This window comes from Argiope bruennichi, chromosome X1, assembly GCF_947563725.1.
Source record: "Argiope bruennichi chromosome X1, qqArgBrue1.1, whole genome shotgun sequence".
NCBI classification, from domain to species: domain Eukaryota; kingdom Metazoa; phylum Arthropoda; class Arachnida; order Araneae; family Araneidae; genus Argiope; species Argiope bruennichi.
In genome coordinates, this window is record NC_079162.1 from 126,590,666 (window position 1) to 126,613,903 (window position 23,238).

A 23,238-nucleotide genomic window follows, 5' to 3' on the forward strand; every position below is an offset into this window, starting at 1 on the left:
TTCATCTATTTGAAAGTTATTGCCTTCAGTAAGATCTTGGTTTGTGGATCAGTTTTCTCGGTATAATGTTTGCCCAACTTTTAATGTGTTCCAAATTTTCTTTAAATCTTTTTTTGTAGGAAAGGAGCTTTTGGCTACTTCATTACCTCTAATTGTTAAAATAACTATTCTTAATTGTTTCTGAGGTTTACGAGTGGGCCATTTGAAATTCTTATTTTGGGTTGAGGATGTAGAGGTTTGAACTTTTGTTTGATTTGTGAAATATATGAAACCTTTTTGCACTTTCCATACATATGAAAGGTAATCTAGTGCAGACATGATATTACTGACTTTATCTCCTGTATGTTGAGCTATGATGAAGTATGAACTTGCACTCACTGCGAGTTGTGCAAAATTTAGTTAAACTAGAAAAAAGTTTATTATTTTAAAATAATTTAAAAATTTTAAATAAAATTGACTTTTGATGAAAAGCTGATAATTTGAAAAGATTTTCCCCCTTTTAACCTTTAGCTTACGGGCAGTACAACTATTGTACCACTTTTTTTACCTTTCCTTACGGGTCGGTACAACTGCTGTACCAGCAATGAGTTTGTATTTCGTTTCCTTAAACTTTCCAGCTGAATCTTAATTCTCATAAAATCCCTTCCCTTTTCTTTCATACCCCTTAGGGTCAGGAGATTTCATCCAGCAGTTGTTATAATTACTGTTGGTGCTAGTGAGTTTTGTGAACCCTGCTTTGGTGATGTTTATTTAAAAATTAACATTCCTAAGAGGTATTTAATGAGTTTGTATAATTTTATTACTAAGTAATACCGATTGAAAACTTTCTTCTTTTTCCCCGCTCCTTAATTTTTAACTTAATAAAATTTTGTAACTTTATAATAATATGTGCTTATAGTTGGGCCTGTCTATTCGAATGATAAATATTTGAACCAAGAATTGCTTGAAATTTCATTTCTGACAGAATGTTGCACTGAAGATAATTGGCGCCCTAGGCATATTGTTACTTCTTCGCTCCCATTCGCCACAAATGATGCAGAAAAACTAAATGGAAGGTGGGATTTTTTTTCCCCCCTGTCATTATATTTTACATTGAAAAGTGCCTCCCTTCCCATCCCCGCCGTGACTGTATTAGTCACAGTATTAAAGAATTGATGACTTAATCGATTAAAGAATCTGTGCAATTTTCTTCAGCTTTAAATTTTAATACTTGAACTGGATATATTCCTGCTAAAATTACATTTTGGTTTTGATTTTTAAGTAAGCTGTCGGTTTCATCATTATTTTTCATGATTTATGAAAACGATTTATTTAATAATTCATTAAAAGTTATAATTCTAATTTTAAAATATTGAAGGAAGTTCTTAAAATCTATCAAAAATAATTGGAAGTTTTTCTTTTCTTTTAAATATCAGAAGAAAAATATTAAATCCTTTATAACTTCATTTGAATCCACTGAAAAGTTAATAGACACTTAAATTATTCCGGAAATATTTATATTGAAATATAATAAAGTAGATGCATAAAAAAAGTCAATAATTCTAGATTTAATTTTAAGCATTTCTGAAAGACAAGCTTAATCATCTGCTAGTAAAAATACCTGTATTTAATAGCAAATGTTGATCATTTAGAATGCTAACTTTATTTTTTTCAGTTTTTTGTAATTTTCTTCATAATTACTTTTTAGTGTAATATCGCAATGAAACCTTATTTCTTGAATTCTAAGTAAACCTATCTAATTTTACTTTCGTTAAATTGCTTGTCTTACCTCTGTATCGGCAAATTTTTCTGTAGAAATTTTTTTTATTATAATTCAGTTTTTGATTGTCTACAAAATTGAGAGCATATTTTTCGAAAATATTGTACTGCAATGAGTAATTGAAATTCTCAGCAAAAAAAGTAATAATAAATAACTATTAATTCTAAGAATCGACTATAGAATAGGAAAATGTTACTTAGTTCAAATGTTTTTTTTTATTATATTATAAATTACTATCTTGGGAATAAAAATTATATTCGATTTCTGTGAAAGAAATATGTATTGCAATTAATATTAAGATTCAAAGATATTTTAATCTACAAAATAGCAGAGGATTATTATCTGTGTTGTGCACAAAGAAATGGGAATATTTTGAAAAAGAAAATATAAACAATTAGGATCTTTATGCCTGATATATAAATCGTCACAATTTTTTCAAAATTGATGTTTGAAGAATAACAAAATAAAATTCACCATGATGTGTTCCAGCTTTATAAGAATTAAATTTACAGCCTCAGCAATGCTTGAAATTTAACTACAAATATGATTAAAAAATTGACAACATTTTGTTTAATGCGCTCAATAACTATACAGCAGTTATCTTATTTGCAATTTATTTAATGTCATAAAATTTAATTCAATACTTTCTCCTACGGAATTAGTAAACAAATGTTTCAGAAAAAAATAAAATTGTGATAAAAAGCTTTTTCTAGAGTTCAGACACGGTAAAACCACAAGAAAACAACCTCGTTACGATGGAGAGAACCGATGACTAATTACTACTATGGGTGGTCGAAATCGAAGAGATTATTTTCAACAATCTTCTTTAAAAGAAGAGAAAAGCATCTTCTAACTTTCTCGCATTCAAAGTAACTTTTCCGAGTTTGGGTCCCCGAAGCTTAAAGGTTAAATATTTGAAATTTTAAAGAGTTTATGTATAAAATATATTTTATTCTTTCAAATGAAGTCTTCCTTTTTTTATGGTATATCAAGAGAATTTCTTTTGCAAAATGAAAGATTTTTAGTACAATATAGATATATTTGAGCAAAATGTTATCTATATCGGTCCAAGATAATGAGTCTTGTTTATTCCCTACACAGATGATAGATGAATTCTGATTTTTGTCCCTTATGGTAATTAACTTATAAATATTGTGATATTGTAACATAATTTCTAAAACAAACTTGTTTTGAGTTGTATTAAAATTTTCTAAATGAGTGTATTAATTTTCTTTTCATATAATTTTTTATATTTGTTACTCATGTGTGTATATATAAAGATGTTGAATTATTTTGAAATAAAACATGATAGTTAGGACTTTGATTGTCCATGTACGTGAAAAGTATTTTATCTGTTAAGTCCCCCCCACATTGTTTAAAATACTGATTTTGAGTACTTTTCCTTTTTAATAGTTTTAATTCATTTTTATTTTTTTAGCATTTGAACTAAACAAATATGGTTCTTTGCGAAACCAAAATTTTCAAAAGTATTCCAATGCATTTTTAATATTCAAAATGTTTACTTTCATATTGACAGTTTAAAAAAGTATAGAATTTTATGAAATTGATTTAAATTGTCATTAATAATAAAATAGTTACACATTGTTGCTTTGGGATTATTTGAACATTATCAGAATTTTTCATTATTTATGTTAGAACTAAAAGCAATGCTGTTTCAAACATTGTTATAATTTATCGCATTTTGTCGATTAAGTTTTTAGAAAAGTTCTGTTCTTTTTATTCAATTCTTTTATTTCTTTGAAAAATAATCGTTGCCCTGCATTTATATTAAAATCAACCCATAAAATACACATCATTTATGATTATCAAAATACTCGTGTTAGAATTTCTTAAGTATTGTTTATCTAGAAAGATTAAGTACAAATTTTGGTGGTTGTGTTAAGATTCTCTGTCTCCTCCTCAATTATACGTTGTTAGTAAAACTAAAATTTTAAATATTTTTTTCATCAGTCTTGTAATTTTTATTTTACAGTAATTTTGTTTATGCAAACTGTTTTGATGAAGTTTGACAAATATTCAAGATACCATAAATTAAAAATACTATCATGTGTAAATTAACATGATTCCTGATTTCCTTTTAGCTAAATATTTATGGATGTTAATTAATTAATTTAATTTTTTTCCATATTTATAAGATTTAAGAGTTATTAAATATTTATGTTTGTAAATACAGTTACAGGAAAATAGTGTAGGTATTGCAGTGATAAATAATATTGAGATAGGTTCTTTTATTAATAAATTCTGGATAATGTGTTGGTGTTACAGAATATTATAGAAAAATATTTTAAATAAAGTTTTATATGATAAGGTTGTTTTCAATTGGATTTGCTTTCTTTTGTAAGCTTAAGTATATCATTTTCTTTTCTCTTATCACTAGCATTGCAAATTTTTTTCTTTTCTTCAAACAATTTTTTTTGTTAGGTATTCACTTTTTATCTGACTTATTAATATATAAGGAAATCAACATTCAATTTCTTCTCCTGGCCCTTTGTTTAATACTGATGAAATTATATATCTTTTTATCACAAAAAATATGTCCTAATCTTTTCAGAAATCAAATATGGCTTATTTTTAAGGCTGTGAAAATTATTTTATACAGTAGAAATTGTAGACTTTGTGGTTTCTAAATTTTCACTTATAACACAAAATTTACATATAATAATAACTTCAAAACAGTAAAATGCAAAATATGTGAAGAATGAATCTCTGCTATACTTATATGATTTGTTCTGACTGTGCCGGCTTTCGTCCGACTGTTTGTAATATACTTGCTTATTCGCTTTGGATTGGTCATGTTTTTCTACGTTAGATACGTAGAATTTGGAAATCTCGCCTCCACTTCTCTTCCTGCAGGATTTTTCCCCAGCTTCTTTTTATCTATAACAAAGACAAATTGATAAGCAAGAAGCAGATGTTATTTTAATGAGTTTTAACCTGGAAGTATCGATTCTATCCTTTAATTCTGTTAAAATATTTCCATACATTCTTGAAAGAAAAGACTCAAAGTTCTATTATAAACGGAAATAAATCAAATTTCTCAATTAAGAAAAAAAATTTAATGAATTCATTGTACATTTTTAATATAGAATGCAGGTAATTTTAATGAAAACTTGAATATAGGTAAATTAACACTGCAATTTCATTTATATAGTTATTCTTTAATTTATTATTTTTTTTTCATGATTGAAAGAGTAAGTTTTAGAAAAGTATTGTGAAGGATTTTTAATATTTTTCTAAAATATGTGTATTGAAATATGCTCTTTTATGTTTACACCTCATATTTTTCTGATAATTAAGTGCATAAATTTGGACTACTCCAATTTGGTTTCTGTATTTTTGCATTGGAAATATTTGGGATTAGATCCAGTCATTAATTCCTACTGTTTTGCAACTTTCTTTTACTGCCATTCTTTTTGATAATTTTAAAAAGTGTTCCAATAAGAAATTTCCAAGTTAATTTTATTTTTATTTCATATTAATTGAAAATTAATGCACTTAATAGCAGTTTAAAAAAATATTAAATGTAATTTCAAATCAAGTTTATAACTGTGAACTGTTTATGTTAAATGAGCTTTTTGTTATATAAATTATACATTTCAAGGGTTCTCCTTCAGTAATGAGAAGCTGCCTATGTAAATATGCTGGTACTATGATTGTCTTGTCTGTTTAACATGTTGTTGCCACCCTGAATTTTTCACAATGTTATTTATATGGACATACCAGTTACCAGTGACCTCCATGGCAGTCAAGATATTAAACAATCCCAGGTTGTCCTAATAGAGCCATATTTTGCTTTAATTCCAATGCCTTTTTCTAATGATCCTGTCATTCAGTTAATTTTTATGCCTGAGTTCATTAGGCTTTCTCTGTTGTTGGTATTTAAATAATAGATTTTTTAAAATAATAAATTATACTTTGTATCCTTTTGAGATTTGTCTGATATATTAAATTAGTATCATTACTGAAATATTTTACTATCTCGCACTGTAGAATTTTAATAGATGTTTGTAAGGAAATGTTAGCTTAATGAGGTTACATTATTATGTGCTTCTTGTTATTTACTATGTTGTATATTTATATAATTGCATCTTTGCTTTTTTTAAATGTTGAACTAATTTATGGCTACAATAACTACTTTAGTGTATTTTTGACTTGAAGTAAAAAAGTTAAGTTTGATTTTTATTAAAAAAACGAGTTATTTTTTATTTCTTATATCCATATATGTAAATTTACTTGGCTTCTGTCGGAAAGTAAATCTTGCTTTTAAAGGTTGACATCTGTAATAAACAGGGCTGTCGAGGATGAATATTGTTCCATACATCATTGGAATGCTTGGCCAGGTGAAATTCATCACATATTTAAATCATGTTAATAGATGTTGATCTTTCTTATTTGGAGAAATTAACTCATTCTATTCTATATCGGTTAGCTTTTTTTAAAATACTATGAAATTTATTGATTTTTATCATCTTGGTTTGTAAACCCTATAATATAATTAATGGGTATTATGTATCTAGCAAAGTAATAGATTCTCAGTTTCTTTGAATTATTTTATATAGTTGCACATTTGTCATAAGTTTATATTTTCTTGATAATATTAGGAAAAGAAATTGAGCTCGGGTTCTTTAGGAAGAGATGAGAAGAGTGCAGACTTTTCTGCTCGCCCAAAGCAAGTGACAGTCACTCACCCAGGAACAAATAAAGCCAAGAGGACTTCAAAGAAAAAGGGTTCTATCCAGGCTGATTTGGTAATAAAATTTACTCCTATGATATGAAAATTAATTTATGTGTCATGGAATATGCTGAGTTTAGGAAGCATTTAATATTTGTCTGAGTGTGATATATACACTTAGAAGTAATTCAGTGAACATCTGAATTACTTCTAAGACATCCTTCACTTAACATTCAGCCAAGAAAAGAATTATCACCTTTTTCAATTCTAACTCACGATTATTTACTCCTTTTGAAGATTTAAACTTTCTAAAATTGGCGCCCTGCCATCACTCATTTTGATTAGAATTTGAGCACAAACATTTAATACTTATTTTAGAAATAAGTATTTAATTTATTAGGAATTTAAAATTTGACGCTTTTAAATATACTGCTTTGTTGAAAATGTATTTGGAATGTTATAAAACAAAAGGTATCAATTTATTGGTCAGTATTTATTACATCTTTCAAAATAATTTCTTCTAACTGTAGTGCACTGCTTTCATTCCTGGGAATGTGTTTAAAGTCATTTTCATGAAATCCCTGAGGGGTTCATACCAGTCATTAAAGTTTTATTGCATCATTAGTCCCAGATTTGTGACCATGAGTTTTTTGGCGGAGGGGGGGGGGGGTCATAGTATTATATCTAGTTAATATGGAACTTGTGGGATGAATTTCTGTTTATTGAATTTTTGGTTAAAAAATTCATAAACGTTAATGACATTATAAGAAGAGGCATTATCATGATGCAAGACCTACGAGTTGCTGCACCATAATTCAGCGTGTTTCCAATATAGGAACTTGTTCAGTAATGCCTTTAATTGCCAAGCAACCATCACTTACGGTCAGTTCTGATTTGATCCATATTTTAATGATTAGAGTACATGAGCAACCAGATTGATTCATCTGCAACATATTTTCTACTCCAAACATTTTGCACTGCTCATACTCTTGTTTCTTACATATGTTACGGCCAAAGCCCGAAATCGGCCAATTCGCGTTTTGGCCAACGTTGCTGTAAACTTACCTGTTAAATGTCCGATCTTTTCTTGATTTCGTGCTTTGGCCTTCCAATTCGCGAAGTGACTTGGGACGATCGGCCAAAGTAGGAAGAAAGAAATCAAGAGCAGATTGTTTTACACACTGTTAAAAATGAAGTATTTAAAAATGAGTACTTTAGTGTACTGTTTTTGTTAATAATGAAGTACTGTTGAAAAATAATGAAGTACAATTGTTTCAGAAACGAGTTAAAATATAAGTGATACCCCTGAGTTAAAAATAAGCTTGTAATATATAAAAATATAATCTCGTGTTATTCTGTTCTCATATTAAGCCATAATAGAAATTATTCAGTGAACGTATATGCTGTAACAACGTGATAGCGTGAAGATTAGATTTGCGCCCTTCAAAATGGCGAATTATATTTTGAGCAAATGCGCTGCGTATCGTCTATAAATACAAAGGCAAATTGAGTACTCAATTTGTCAATTACCTTTTAAGGATTATCCTTAGACTTTTTCTGCTCCATAGACCTAATGTTAAAGATCCTAGATCACATTGTCTTCTGAAATATCGCTTCAAAAAATATGAAATTTTTTGCAAAGGTAAATAGCAAATATAAGGGCTAATTAAAACAAATATGAAGGAAAAATAGTTTTGTTGTTAATATTATTTAAAGTTTTCTTTGTTGGCGCCATCTGTCGAATTTCACCGACAACATGTCCTTATTTATATTTTATACATAAATGTCATTATATTTCAATTTACACTTAATATTTTTTTCCCCCTTGTAAAAAAGTTCGTAATTTATGAATCGATATTTCGGAAGAGAATGTAATCTGGAAAATTGAGCATAGGTCTATGGGGCAAAAAGACTTACGATGACCCTTAAAACATTTCTTGGAATACACTGTTCTTGTGCAAGTTAGCCTAGTTGGCAGCGCAATGGGCTGCAGGGCCTTGAAATTAATCCTTGATGAATCCATCTGGGTCCAACCATGTCAGTCGAGATTTCTTTTTGCATAATTTCAGCAGATTTGAAAAAACACGTACTCATATTCGAATCTCTGTACGTATTAAAAAAAGTTAGACTTAAATTTGTGAAATGCATCTACTATTTTATTCGGAGCTATTATAACAACATGGAGTACTGAAGAATGAGTACATTTTACTTATTCTTAAGTATTCTGTTTTAATAGTGAATTTTACTAATTTCAAATGATTAAAACAATTACAATAGTGTTAAGCATCATTTATTACAACAAGTTGAACTTCCATGGCATTTCAAATTGCATAAGCGTTGATTCTTCCTACATTTACAGATATTTGTTCCGCTCTTGGTATTGCAATTACAATACCATTATCACATCGGCTTTGGCAAAGGATTCCCAACCACTTCGCGAAATGGCCAGCCAAAGTAAAATATACAATATTAATTATAAGTGCTTCGGACTTTGGCCAAAACGCGAATTGGCCAGCCAATTCACGGACTGGCCGAACTTCGGGCTTTGGCCGTAACATATACAGCATTTAAAGTAACATTTAACATAAAGCATTTAAGTAAGAACTTATTTTCAGATAATATGAAATCAAATTCTAAATGTTGCCAGATGTTTAAATAAACCATAAGTTTATTACATTTAGATTGCAAATTCTAATTTTTACATAATTTAAATGAAGCATTTGCAATATGGTTTGCTCGCAGTAGTATACCAAAATCCTACAGCTGAAATTTTAAATTGCGTCCATGAGGATATAAATAGCCATGACTTTTCTTCAAACTGTTTCAGAACTTTATTGTTCTTAAATGAAATAATAAATTAAATTGCATGCCCCCCTTCCCTCCCCACATTAGCAGACAAATTAACAATTTCTTGTTTCATTTCACTTCTCCTATTTCAGTCAAATTTCTTAGAACAGTATGTTCTAGTATAAGTTTAAAAATAATTTGATGGTTGATTTTTGAATATGTTATATAAATCGGAAGTTTTAATGTATTTGCCTTTTTAGAAGAACCTAGTTGTGACAGGTTTCAAGTTGTAATAGAAAATTCTACAAAAATCAGCAAAAGAATAATCCAGAACCTGGAATTTAGTAAATAAGATATCTCGACTCTTGCCAACAATTATTTTCTAGCGAACTTGAATAGTTAAAATTTCAAAATTTTTTTTAAATTATTAGATTAAATTATATTAAAACAAGCACATCATAAACATATTTCAATGCCCATGTTGTAAAGTAATGTTTCATTCTTTTTATGTGCATTGTTAAAAAAATTAGTAGTTTTTATTTAGAATTGTCAAAGAAGAAATTTTGCGATAGTTAAAGAGTATCTTCAAATATGGTGTGTTATGAGGAAAAGGTCACTTGTTGGAAAGATAAAGAAATCTGTTTTATTGATTCTTTTTTTGGTATAAAAAAAATACATAGTTTGTGCATCTTACAAAAATTAATGTTGTAAACACTGTTAATGTTACTATTTACTATATATTATCAAAAGCCTCTGATACTAAGGTGACTTATTTAAATGCATACAAAAACTTTTTTTTTTTTTTTTGCATTTGTCCAGACTATTTTAAATGAATTATTACACCCCCAAGTCTTTTTTCAAAATTTTGGAAAATTGAATAGCTATATTTAAGTGAGCCGAAGAAAATGAAAACAATGATTGTGAGTGAAACAGGTTCTACAAAGGTGAAAAGGTTAAAAATAAAAAGGCCCTGAAATTTTGGCTTAAACTGTATGAAAGTGTGACACCTCAATGGTGGTCAAATAATGTTTTAAAAAAAAGTTGAAAATTTAGCAGTAAACATGGATTAAAAAGATTTCTCCTGCAGAGGTGATCTCATTTTTTCAGAAAGTGGGAAAATATTTGTTTTCAGACAAACCCATAGAAAACTGAAGGCGCTTGATGTTGTATTGGCAGATCAAAGGGTGGAAAAAATGACCAAAACTCATTTGAATCAAATTTTGTATACAGTTCACATGAAAATCTTCTCAAAGAGGTCATAAAATATCAAAGGAACATGCGATTATACTATGTTGCATTAGTATAACTGGAATGAAATAACTTTTAGGAAACAGTAGAAGCCAAAATCCATGTTTTGAGAATATGAAAAAAAGTTTCTAGTTTAATACTTTGTAAACAACTCTGCTTGGAGGACATCCAGCATATTCATTAACTGGCTACTGTAGTGGGACAACTAACTAAATCGCAAAATTCTGGTTCTGATGGGCAACCGTACAGTCCCATTGCAGCAGCTACAGCATGTTTTGAATGTGTCTTTAAGACTCGTCAGTTTTGCATTTTTGCCTTGCTACATCATCCTTAATACAATATTGCAATCATGGAATAATTTGCAATCTATTAAGATGTATTATTGGCAAGGAATGAGTCGGAGATTTGGCAGTGATGATTGCAATATATTGCAAATAATTGGCTAAGAACAACTCTTCTGGGAGTGGTACTTCTCTTTACATACTCCTTGTATTGGGTATCAGCTGGCAGAATCTGAAACTGTTTTACCCATGTAGGCTTCTATGAAGCATTAGATGAAAAACTTTCACTTCATATCTCTGAAGGTATTCGAGAGAAGGTATGAAGAGTTGCTGCCCCAGTGACTTGGTAACTTGCCAAGTTTATAAGCAAGACCCAGCAATAGTGATTCTAATGAGGATTAATATGTTCAAGAAAACACTCAAACTAACACCAATACGAGCAAGCTCTTGATATTTTGAAACATGATGTGCAGCATTGTTCAATAAACTTGAAAAAAGCCATATGAATACAAAGAATATATAAGGAACTAGTAAGGAATAATTGTTGACAAGCAACAAATAATGAGTTTTTTTAAATTACTTTATATGAAGTAGACTATAGATAACCTGGAGATAAGTTATAATGGACTTTTCCCAATTTAGTTATTGTTGCCAGTCATTTAATGCTATCAGAATCCTTATGTACTGATGTGATCATATTAAGCAGCAGTTATTGTAAAGCAGTTAAAAGAAAATAACCTTTAATTAATAAACCCAATTAGGAAAATAACCTTAATTGGGGCTATAGGTAATAATAATATTGAACACTTGTAAATTATGAAGTCTCTGATTATTATTGAGACATGCAAGTCATATGTCCCCCCCCCTTCCAAAAAGTACTTTCTATTTCTTTCATTTGAACCATTTAAGGAGGGGGAAGAATGTAGGTGCCAAGCGGCTTGTGTGCCTAATATATTCTATTGCATTCATACTGACCAAACCATTCTAATGATTCCTTTGTTGTTAATGAGATATTTGCTGGTTAAATTTTGTATGGCTTGCAATAACTGTTCATTAAAATGAATTAATCTGGGATAGTTCTGCATAAAAGATAATCAAGAATCTCATCCTTGTACTGCAGTTATCTGTATATACATTTCTGATGATATAAAAGTAATTACTATCATTAATAAATATAGTGCAAAGTAATCTACTTCCTATATTTTTGTAACTCCTTCACTTGAGTGCTGGATAATTTAGTATTGCGTTCCCTCCAAATGATATATGCTTATTATCAGGATGAGATGTGCAATGAAGAGCATTGCTACAGTCATTTCTGCTTTAATTATGTTAGCACACTTTCCACTGGTTGCATGGTGTCTTGCTATTAATGAAAACATGCCATATGCCAAGCATGTATGCATATATCAATTTGCTTTGGTAATTGAAACTGGTTCCCTTTGCTGGTGTATTCTTGGAGGCGAATTTCATATTTCAACATCTCCTGGCAGTCAACATTTTACTCTTTTCTGGCTTTGACCTGCTGTTCATGGATTTCCAGTCACCAGAAAATGATTCTAGTGCCTGGAAACTATAATTTGATTTCTGTCATTTTGGTGTGTGTTTGATGTACTAAAAATATCCATTATCTATTGGTTCTGATTGGGGTAAATGTCCTCATTTAAACAACCACCACCGTGTTGATACAAAGACCTAAAATCAAAAATTTGCATATTTATGCATTTAAAAATGTGAAAATTTTGCAATTTTTAAAGTCATAAGTAATTTCATAGTAAATTAAAGTTCATAGCTCTCTTTAGTCAATCTAAAACTTAAAATATTCTTAAATTATTTTGAGCTGGGTGTTATTGTAATATGAAGGAAGTATTGATATTTTTGATGAATGAAGTGATAACTTTAGCTTAAGATTTTAAATTTATTTATTAGAGAATATGTACAAAGACTTTTGGGGAACACCTTCTTTTAAAGAAATTCTCCATGTTTTAAATAAAATTTATCTGAAATCTTGTGCTAGTTTTCTATTTTTATACATGTAGTATAATATTTGCATCTTACTTTTTCTTAATCAAATGTTATGCAAGTCTTGTTTGAAATGCAGCTGTATGTTTTCACTATTATGATAGAGAATTGTTAAAATGTTCATTAATGAAATTATATCTTTATAGGATGTTGCCAAAGAATTTTTACGTTGTAAGGAAGAGGGTGCAACAAGATTGGATTTAAGTAAATCTAATGTAAGTAACAATAAAAATGTGAATATTCTCAATTTTTTGCAGAAAATAAATTGCTGTATATACATTGATTTGTTATGGTATTTTTTCCTTCTGTAGATAAGTGTTCTTCCATCATCAGTGCGAGATTTAACTCATCTGACTGAATTTTATTTGTATGGCAACAAACTAACTTCATTGCCAGCTGAAATTGGCTGTCTGGTAAATTTGAGAACACTGGCTTTGAGTGAGAATTCATTGACTAGTTTACCTGATACCCTTGTAAACTTAAAGTCTTTGAAAGTTCTAGATCTAAGACACAATAAGCTCAATGAGGTAAGTAGTTATAATTGTAATTATCATTGTATGTTCCATATGAAAATTTACACATACAAATAAAATTAAATGCAAAAAGTTCAGACATATTTTTTATATGTATAACGAAAGGACTTATAATTATTAGTATTTACTTTTTTTTTTTTTTGAAGCTGCAGGTAGTAGAAAAGACATGACAATGTGAATCAATTTAATCTATGCTTTATTAATTTAATGCAATTAATTCATTAAATTGTTCCTTTAATATCTTGATTTTCTTTTTTTGCTTTGTAAGCAATTAAGCTTAGGATAAAGTTTTGAAAAAATATTTGCAATGAATTTGTTCTATAATTATGATTGAAGTAAAAGGTTTGATCAGTTACATCACTGGTAAATAGTGTAATCTGCGTTTTTATTCATCTTAGAGCTATGTCAAAGCAGCATAGTATTAAATGTTAAGTTTTATTACACTGCAAATTGACGATGGTTAAAACTGATTGTTCAAAGATATCACTTGCTTCTAAAAGCTTCCGTCTCCTATTCAATATTATTTATTCCATTCATATCCACTTGCGGGATAGTTACATTTTACTTCTTCACTTTATGGACAGTTACATTTCACTTTCAAGTCTAGATTGAATGAATTTTCTTCTCAAACTCTTGCACACTTTTCTTTTGACATCTACAAGGAGGTACCTAGAAGTTTTCAGAATACTGCTGCCATGACTGAAGTTTATGTAGTAGTCCCCCATTAGGGGTGTATTTCTTGAGTTTTGGTCTGCATATTCTATTGCCTAGGAAGGAAGGTGTTATCCATCTGTAGGGAATTTTTCTGCCAAAATTGTTTTGCTTCCTCCTCATTTTTTTAAAGATAATTAAATTAAATGAATTATGAAATTTTGCTTCGTTTTTGGAAAAAAGTGGTAGAAATTTTGTTAAAAATACCTTTGGAGAAATTTGAGTATAAAATTGCTTTTCTCATTTCAAAAATGGCATCATATCAATAGATGATGAACCACATTTTGAATTTTCTTCCACTGCTCAAGCAGATGAAAATGTTGAAAACAATTATGAATTTGAAGACAAATGGAGAACTGAATTTGTGATGGAGTTAACTGGATTGTTTTGGAGCTTGGTTAACAAATTTTAACTGAAATGGTGGGAAAAGGAAGAGTCATTTTCAAATTTGTGATTATTTTTCTGATTAATCAGCAAAAAGGAGTATTGAGTGGGAGCATGCCATGGTATGAAAGAAAACTCCAAATTGACTGCAATTTTTGTGATCATTTGTAGTGTTTAGTCATGCTATGATTATAACCTTCAAACCAAACAACAAGCAAGCTAAAGGGAACCATCACTGTCACCTCAGCAATAAAAAAATGCGTATCAAGTTTAGAAAAACATCAAAACTATGTTGCTGTTGTTTTATGTAGGGGATAAATTATTCAAAGTCCACTCCACCAGATCAGATTATTCTTCAAGTTTTTTATGTGGAGGTTCTAAAAATAGTGTGTACTACGTGCATAAAATGGTTTATGGCACATGAGGGTTTGATTTTTTTTTCCATCAACACAAAACGGTTTTTTAACATAATGTCATGAATTTATTTCCGCACGTACCTTAAACTTCTGATCCATCTCCATGCGATTTTTATTTGTTGGTGTTATTTCTGCCCTTTCCAGGAATGGAATCGCTGATTGGTCAAACGTAGTAAGTGTATTAAAGAATACTCTGGATATAATAAGGTAATTTTGCAAAAAATAAAATAATAATCCTATAAAATCAGTTTTTATTCCTTCGTACTACACATCAGCTGGATTTTTAATTCAAGTGTCAATTTTTTTTCCTTCAATGGTAATCGGACATCAAAAGTAAAAGCTTTATTTTTTAACATTTTATTATATTTGAAAACCTTACAATATATATATATATATATAATATACTAGTGTGAAAAACTTAAGAAACAGGTGCTTTTTTTGCCATAATTCCACGATAATCATCTGAGATGAATGAAATTCAGAAATGAGGCAGCAGTTTGTACTTAAACGATGGCGAAAGCATAGTTGCGCAAAAATGAATACAATGCTTGTAGTATAGAATCAAAGAAAAAAAAAATGCTTTATTGAACTCATAGTACCGCTACGCATGATTGTCTGTTCAAGAGGAACAACAAACAGATGTTACTTAGTATGGAATATGTCCTCCCCTTACTGCAATGGTTGCTTTGTACCGTCTTTCCATACTCAGCACTAGATTGTCCAACAGTTCTTGAGGTAAGTGCCCATTCCTCAATCAGCATCTGTGTTTTAGTTGGGTATTCCCCGTAGGATGTAATCGTGCCGCAAAGCGTCTCCCCAAAGCATCCCACACATGTTCTATGGGATTTAAATCGGGAGAGAATGCTGGTTAATCCATTTTAGTGGCATCTTCACTTTCCAGTAGCTGCTGAACATCAGCAGTCAGGTGTGGCCATGCATTGTCATCCATAAAAATGAGGTCTGGTCCTATCCTCGGAATAGGCGCACATGGGGAAGGATCATCTCCTTACAATAACGATCTCCTCTGTCGAAAGCATGAGAGAACCTCTGTCGAAAGCATGGAACTCAGTCCGCCCATTCAGCATTCCTCCCCAACGAAAACACCAGAACCAGGCTAGTGGTTTCTTTCCATGAAGTTACTGGGATGAGAATAACTTTGTGGCACTGAAACGACTGTCATCCGTAAAGAGGACACGACTCCAGTGATGAGATGTCCAGTTTTTGTGCTCCTTACACCATTCTAAACGGTGCCACCGATGTCCAACTTTCAAAGAGAATAGCGTTCAGGACGGTGGGTGAATAGGCCACCTTTAGGAAGGCGTCTGACCGCAGTAACCCCGAAACTTGTCGCCCTGTTGCTGTACACAGTTGCTGAGCGGTAGCGCTTGCTGACTGGTATCGGTCTCTTTTCGCCTGCAGAACGATATATCGGTCATCCACCGCAGTTGTTTTCCTAGGGCAGCCACCACTAACATTTCCAACAACTATACCTATGGTTTGGAAGGCTTTCCAAGCGCGCAAAACGACACTTTTGTTGATTCCGAACTCTTCAGCTACACTGGTCAAACTGCGCCCTTCCTCAAGCTTTCCGATCATTCTTGCACTTACAGCAAAGTCTTTAAACTCACGCGTTTTGCGTACACTCACGTCGCCTATGATGTTTTGTTCCTGACGTTTGCATACGCATCACCTTTCTACTGAATTGCGTATTCGTTGTACTGATTGCAATAATCCCTTTTCTGCAATTTCATGGCTACCTGTTTAAAATTTACATTGTTGCTTAAGTTTTGCACAGTGTGTGTGTGTAAAATATAATATGAAGTTTTTAAAATTACTTCTCAACTTAGTTTTTCTCAAAGAAATTTTTTTTTCTAGAATTGAATAGTATTTTGTTATTTTGATTTTTTTTTTTTTTTTTTTTTTTTTTTTTTAATTTAGAAAGGTATTGAAGTCTTATTTGTGTTTAAAGGATGGACAAATAATGATGCAACACTTTCTTATAATGTTTTGTGTTCTCTTTGACTTGCATCATTTTTTTTCTCCTCTGATTTTGAAAGATTTTTTTGTGAATTTTTAAAATTTAAAGAAGCACTAATCTTCATAGAGAATCGATCTAAAGTATTGTTGCATTGTTTAGGGATGTCGGTCTTTTGTCTTGTCAAGGTTCATTTTCCTGTAAATTTGCAAATACACATAGGTCACCACACCTGAGATTCTGTTTTCTTGAATGACTGTTTAGCTACGTTCTGAAAAATATTAATGAAGAATATTTCGCTCAGAATTGTTCATTAAGAAAGGGGGAGGAATTAGTGATTTTATAAATTGTATGTTATACAATATTAAATATCAATTCATATTTGGGAATGTCACTGTTTTTTTACGAAATTTGTATGAAATGAAATGTATTTGCAGTGAACTGATTATTTATTAAAGGAACTTGTTATTAATGATGAAATAAAATTTAATTAATGGTCAGGCCAGATAAAAATTTTCATTAATATCCCAACATTACATACATATGCCTGTTAGTAAAATTGATTCCTTTTATTTAGATGATTATAAATACACCTTACCCATAATCTCCCCCCCCCCTCTCCCAAGCAAAAACGCATGTTAACATAGATATTGCTTACACAGCTAAAAAATATGGGCAGAATTTTTGAATTGCATTAATTTTTGTATTGCTGTAGATAATGGGAGACTTAATGTATAACTTTATCTGAAATAGTTTCTGAAGAAATTGTGTTCATTTCTAAATATTTAAAGTATAATTATTTAAATTGACTTGCAAGCAACTTGACTTTATTTAATCTATTTTAAAGTTTTCTATTTCTGTGTAGAGTAACTGCTTTCTCTTTCTATTTTAAAAATTTTAAAGGCCTCAATGTTGGGAAAGCTGATATTCAGAACTAAGTATCATCAATCTCTTGCATAATTTAAAAACATTTCTGTTTGCAGATACCTGAAGTGGTGTATAAACTTACATCTTTAGTCACTTTATACCTGAGGTTTAACAGAGTGCGTTATGTTGGAGAAGAAATTTCAAATCTGACTGTAAGTTATACTTCTTATTACCGTTTCTTTTGATTTAGTTATGAAACAATTAATACAAAATTCCTGTGATTTTTATTTTGTAGAATCTTACTATGTTGAGCCTGCGTGAAAATAAAATTCAGTTCCTGCCTGCTGGTATTGGGAAGTTAACTCAGCTGGTAACGTTTGAGGCATCTAATAATCATTTGAAGCATTTACCTCCTGGTGAGTTACTTACTGTGCATAAACCTAAAACTTTTTAAATTTTCATTCAACTAACTAAAATAACTCAAAATATTATGTTTCTAAAAGTAAACAATGAGCAAAAGGCTTCATTTTTTCTGATACATAAAAGCATACCCTTGAAATAATTATATTAAAGCATATAATCATTATATATTTTCAGAAATTGGAAATTGCACACAGTTGTCAACGTTAGATGTTCATCACAATGAATTAGCAGACATTCCTGAAACTTTGGGAAAGTTGGTAAATCTTACCCGCCTTGGTTTAAGGTTGGTATTTTTTTAATTAACGTGTGTTTTGGTTATTACTTTAAGTATTTTTGAAATTAGCAGCAATATTTGTCTAGGGAACTTTGCATTCAATCTAAATAACTCTTATATTTGACATCTAAAACTTTTCCCTTTTAATTTCATAAAAACTTCTATTTTTTGTATTGTGTAACCGCGCCAGATTTCAGACTAGGCAACTAGAAGAAACTTTACAACATCTCAATTCTGTGCCAAAATGGTAATCTGTGAATGCTCTTTCTATGATGATATACAGCATGATTAGATTTTCTAACATTTTGATGTAATTGTTTTCTTTGTAGGTACAATCAGTTGTCTGAAATTCCAAAATCTCTTAGTCAGTGTGTAAATATGATGGAATTCAATGTCGAAAATAATAACATAGCAGAATTACCTGTAAGTACTGCTCAATTATCGCTTCATTTTTATTCAAAAATATCGTAAGTTTAAGATTTTGAATAGCACTGTCTGTAATTACTCATAATAAAACGTGTTTGTGTAATAAATTGATTTCTCCTCTTAAAGATTATTACTTTTGTTTGTAAAATATTTAGCTAAACTTTTGGGTGTGCATATAGTGGTTGCTTTTCCCTGTATTTCTGTGACTTTTATATAGTTATGGAAATTTTCAATTTGTCACAAAAAATGCATTCATCGATGTCATGACCATGAGGCATTTCATAATTAATTTTTGTTGCATTAAATTGATATTTTTCAATTTTCGGTTTCGATGCTTCAATTTTTGTTTATTTGGAATTTCAATCTATTTGTGTGAATCCCACCTATCAAAAAACGGAAATGGCACAAAATTTGATGAAAATTTAAATAATAAATTTTGTTGTCTTTTATTGTTCTTTGTACATAATTTTTGTTTTTTTGACAAATACTACCATATTTTAATATTAAAAATATTTGCTTTAGGCATGTTATTTTGAAATTGTTTTCTGTTCCCAAAACTGAGAGATTCCTGCAACAAATTTCTGTTTCAGTATAATAAAAGGAAATATATTTCGTTTATTTCGGGTATATTTACAGTTTAAGCAAATTTTTTATGCTTTATTTTAAGCATCCAAAATATCTTCCAGAAATAATGGTGAAGTAGTTTTTTTATATAATTTTCAATAACTTTATTCATAAAGTTTAAAAATCATACAAATACCTGGATTCCAAATGCATCTGTTTAGCTGCTGAACATTAAAATAGTTTTTATAGAGTTTATCCAGTTAAGATATCATGATTCAATTAAAATATCAATTATCATTAAAAATACAATTATTTACATTTGAAATTCAGAACAAATATTCTAAATGAAGTATTCGATTGTTGTCATCTATTTACAAACGTATTTTAATTCTTTCTATATTAGTTTTATAAGTCTAAATTTCGTAACACATGAAAAATTTACTCGTGTTTATACATTTTTTAATTGCAAAACTAAATTTGTTGTAAAATTCGATTTAAATGAAGGTTCTTATTTCGAAAATTTTTGCTCTAATTTTTCAAAAGCTGAAAAAAATAATTTATAATGATAAATTTTTTTAACATTTTTACTGTCAAAATTGGCACTGTTTATCTTGCTCTAAATTGCCAAGGGGACAAAGCCCCCACCCCAATAAATAAAAATTCTTATTAAATATATTTCAAATTAAAATACAACTTCCTTTAGTATAGAATAGAAATACTATATTTTGCTGCAAGATAATACATTTTTAACAACTAATGTAGCTAAGATTTGAAAAGCGACTGTTCCACGGAATAAAAAAAGCTATTCAAAATTAGTATTACTGATAGCTTACAAATTCTGTTTTAACAGTTATAATTATAGCAGCGCGAAACTGAAATTTTCACGAGTGCATTGGGGTTAAAAATTTAGTATATGTATGAAACTATGTCATTTCATAAAACCTAGGATTTAAAAAAAATAAAATGCAACAGCCTTTTGAAGTCTTTCAGATCTTCCTTTTGATAATACAGTTAACTAAGATTGGTATAAGCGTTTTTAATGCGAGACACAAAAGCTTAATAGTCTGCCATTAAATCCTTTTTACACTAATAATGTATGCACTAGTACTAATGGGTTTTTTACAAAAATGGTAATGCCATGTGAACTGAAATTGTAAAGGCCCTTTTTGTGAATGGGGATCCCTTCCCCTTTGCCTTAAGGGACACAGAAATGGACAACTGAAAGGAAATCGAATGGTCTTCTAAACATTGACCATCAGTGTCTCTTAGATTTTCAACTCCTTTCATAACTAGTGGAGTGTTCAATCTGTCTTGATTGAATATCCGATAAACATTGATTTTTCGTGACTATCGGGAATCGGGCATGCCAATATTTCAAGACTGAATATCAAGGCATTGTTTTGTATATCAGTAAAAACTGTGTTGATATTTTTAACTTTTTTATCTCCATGCTTTTCTGTAGTAAGCACTTTTATATTTTTAAATTTATTATTTCTTTAGTTTTATATCTTGTGAAATTGAAAAAGAGCATTTTTAAGTATTTTTTATTAATTTTATTTTGTGTTTAAGATAAAGATTATTTTTAATGGATAAATGTCCGATTTATTTCATTTTATATAATTGGAATATATATTATACTTTTTCAAATTTCCATGCAATTAAAAATATTCACTTTCCCTTTTTTATTCATGTGCTTTTCATAGTTTCATATATGCAGTATTTTGAATTATTAAAAAGAAAGCATAATTTTGACATAATAAATCTTTTGTGGAAGATTATTTTACTGGTAATTTTTCAATCTAAATATTTTTTACATAACATTACCCTTTTTATCTCATTTTGATATACTATGCCAAAATATTGATGGAATAATCAAATTGTTTTAATATTCAAAAACAAAGCATTTTGAGTTTATAGTAATGGTAATATATAATTGTGCATTTTTCTTTTACTTCACCATATTTCATAATTAAACGAAAAATCCTTTTCTAAGATTTGTAATGTGTTGCATCGTTTTTGTGAATAAACTTTAAACTTCTTATGTTATTCATGTTTTGTGCATTTTGGAATTACTGGTTCTCGTCTCTTTTTGATTTTTAAAGTGATAAATTGCATGAAAGCCTCTTTAATTTTAATTAAATTAAATCTAATCGATAATACTTTTTAAGTAAGAATAAAAATTTGTTATTCGTTTACAGAATACATTTTTCTAAGTATTAGACTTCAGATGTCAAATTCAAGCTTTTTTAGAACTACTTATTTGTTCCTGTTTAAAGTATTATTTTGCTTTTTTTTTTTTTCCTTCCCCTTTTAAATGAAGAATGGGGGGGGGGATTGTTTTCTAAATTAGCAATGAAGAACATAAAATTAAAAAAAATTTCTGTATTATTGATAAAAGGAAATATGAATAGTAAAATGCAGACATTGATTTGACATTTACCCACTTTATTGAAGGTACTTTAACACAATTATTTTCTAATTATTTTTATTGAAAAAAGGCACAATTTTTTAAAATTTAAAATGAAAATTTCTTTTTATTTATATTTGTTCTGAATAGTTAGGATATTAAGAGATGCTGTTTATAATAGCAATAAATTAATAATGAAATAAAGATATATCATGAACTGTTGATATTTGTTGGACGAATTATCGCGATTCTGGAATTCAGCAATCACTTAACTCTATTTCTGACTCAATGTACGTTCTTCAAGAGTCTCCTATATGAAAGAGCCTGTCTTTTGGTATCGGCAAGTGTTGATTTGTGCTAAGTGATCTGCTTTGGTGGCCTAACGTTAAATTACTCATGGCTTCAGTTAGATTGGAATGGGATTTGCCTGGTTAATTTAACTTAAGCTTATTTTTAGTACAGTGAAACTGCAACAGCACCCTCCATTTTAAATCAAATAAAATCAGTCACTCTGATGGGTTTTCACTTTTGGGAGACAAAATAAATATTGAAATAAATTCGCGACTCGGGGAATTTTAAAGTTTACTTTTAAAAGATTAAAAAGAAAATAGTTACATTTCTTTGGGGGGGGGTTGCGGGTTTTTTAAGTAGCTCTTTCAACTTTCTTTTTTAATTGGAAAAGTAAACTCTAAATTGAGTCATTGGCATTTGTTGTGGAATATTATCTGTATTTCCCAAAATCCATTGTGCTGAAAATTTCACTTGCTATTGGTTGAAATCCACATCGGAAGGTCCTTCAATCTGCATTAGTATGTGAAGGATACAATATAAGGATATCTGGAAAGTTATAATACCAATAACTCATATATTTCTAGATTTAATTGAAATTTTTTAATGAATTGCCTTCTGCAGAATCTGTTTGCAATAGGCTTCTTCAGTTGCCATTATGGCCGCTGCTCTACGCACGTCCATAGAATCATCTTGTTTGATATATACATGATTGTACTCCATTCCAGGAAATTTAGAAATATATTATCATTCATCTCTAAAACGCAGAATAAATTGAGCTGCCTCTGATTTCTTTGTCATAAATTTACAGCTAAGAAAACTTTTAATAGTATCTTAGTTTTTTTTAAAGCACATTCAATTCACATTACGTGACAGCTAAATTTTGTTCATTAGCTCACTAGCACATTCATATGTAAATTACAAATCGCCCTGCGTACATTTTATAATGTATTTAGATACCCTTTGATTTGGTGGAAGTTATGAGGTTGTATTCAACAGAATGAAGAGTAATTGATAGTATCAGTTTGGTTCAATTGCTTTGTGTTTTATTTTAGTATTGCATTGTACATGAGAACTGGCAGTGTATAAAATAAGGACTTTTCTTTCCTGTTCCTTCTTTTTCCATCAGCAGCCATTTTTCAAAAACTGAAAATGTTGCTGTCTTTTGATTTTAGCATACCAT

The 23,238-nt window shown here is 29.7% G+C and overlaps 1 protein-coding gene across 2 annotated transcripts in view; it reads left to right on the forward strand.

Moving 5' to 3' along the window:
* LOC129958211 (leucine-rich repeat protein soc-2 homolog) overlaps window positions 1-23,238 on the forward strand; it is a 56,961-nt gene that overhangs the window by 13,041 nt on the left and 20,682 nt on the right. For both annotated transcript variants that reach the window (XM_056070492.1, XM_056070491.1), the window contains exons 2-8: window positions 6,382-6,528; window positions 12,934-13,002; window positions 13,099-13,314; window positions 17,790-17,885; window positions 17,969-18,089; window positions 18,271-18,379; window positions 18,700-18,793. In XM_056070492.1, the coding sequence (XP_055926467.1) occupies window positions 6,382-6,528; window positions 12,934-13,002; window positions 13,099-13,314; window positions 17,790-17,885; window positions 17,969-18,089; window positions 18,271-18,379; window positions 18,700-18,793 (852 nt within the window). The remainder of the gene's footprint in view (window positions 1-6,381; window positions 6,529-12,933; window positions 13,003-13,098; window positions 13,315-17,789; window positions 17,886-17,968; window positions 18,090-18,270; window positions 18,380-18,699; window positions 18,794-23,238) is intronic.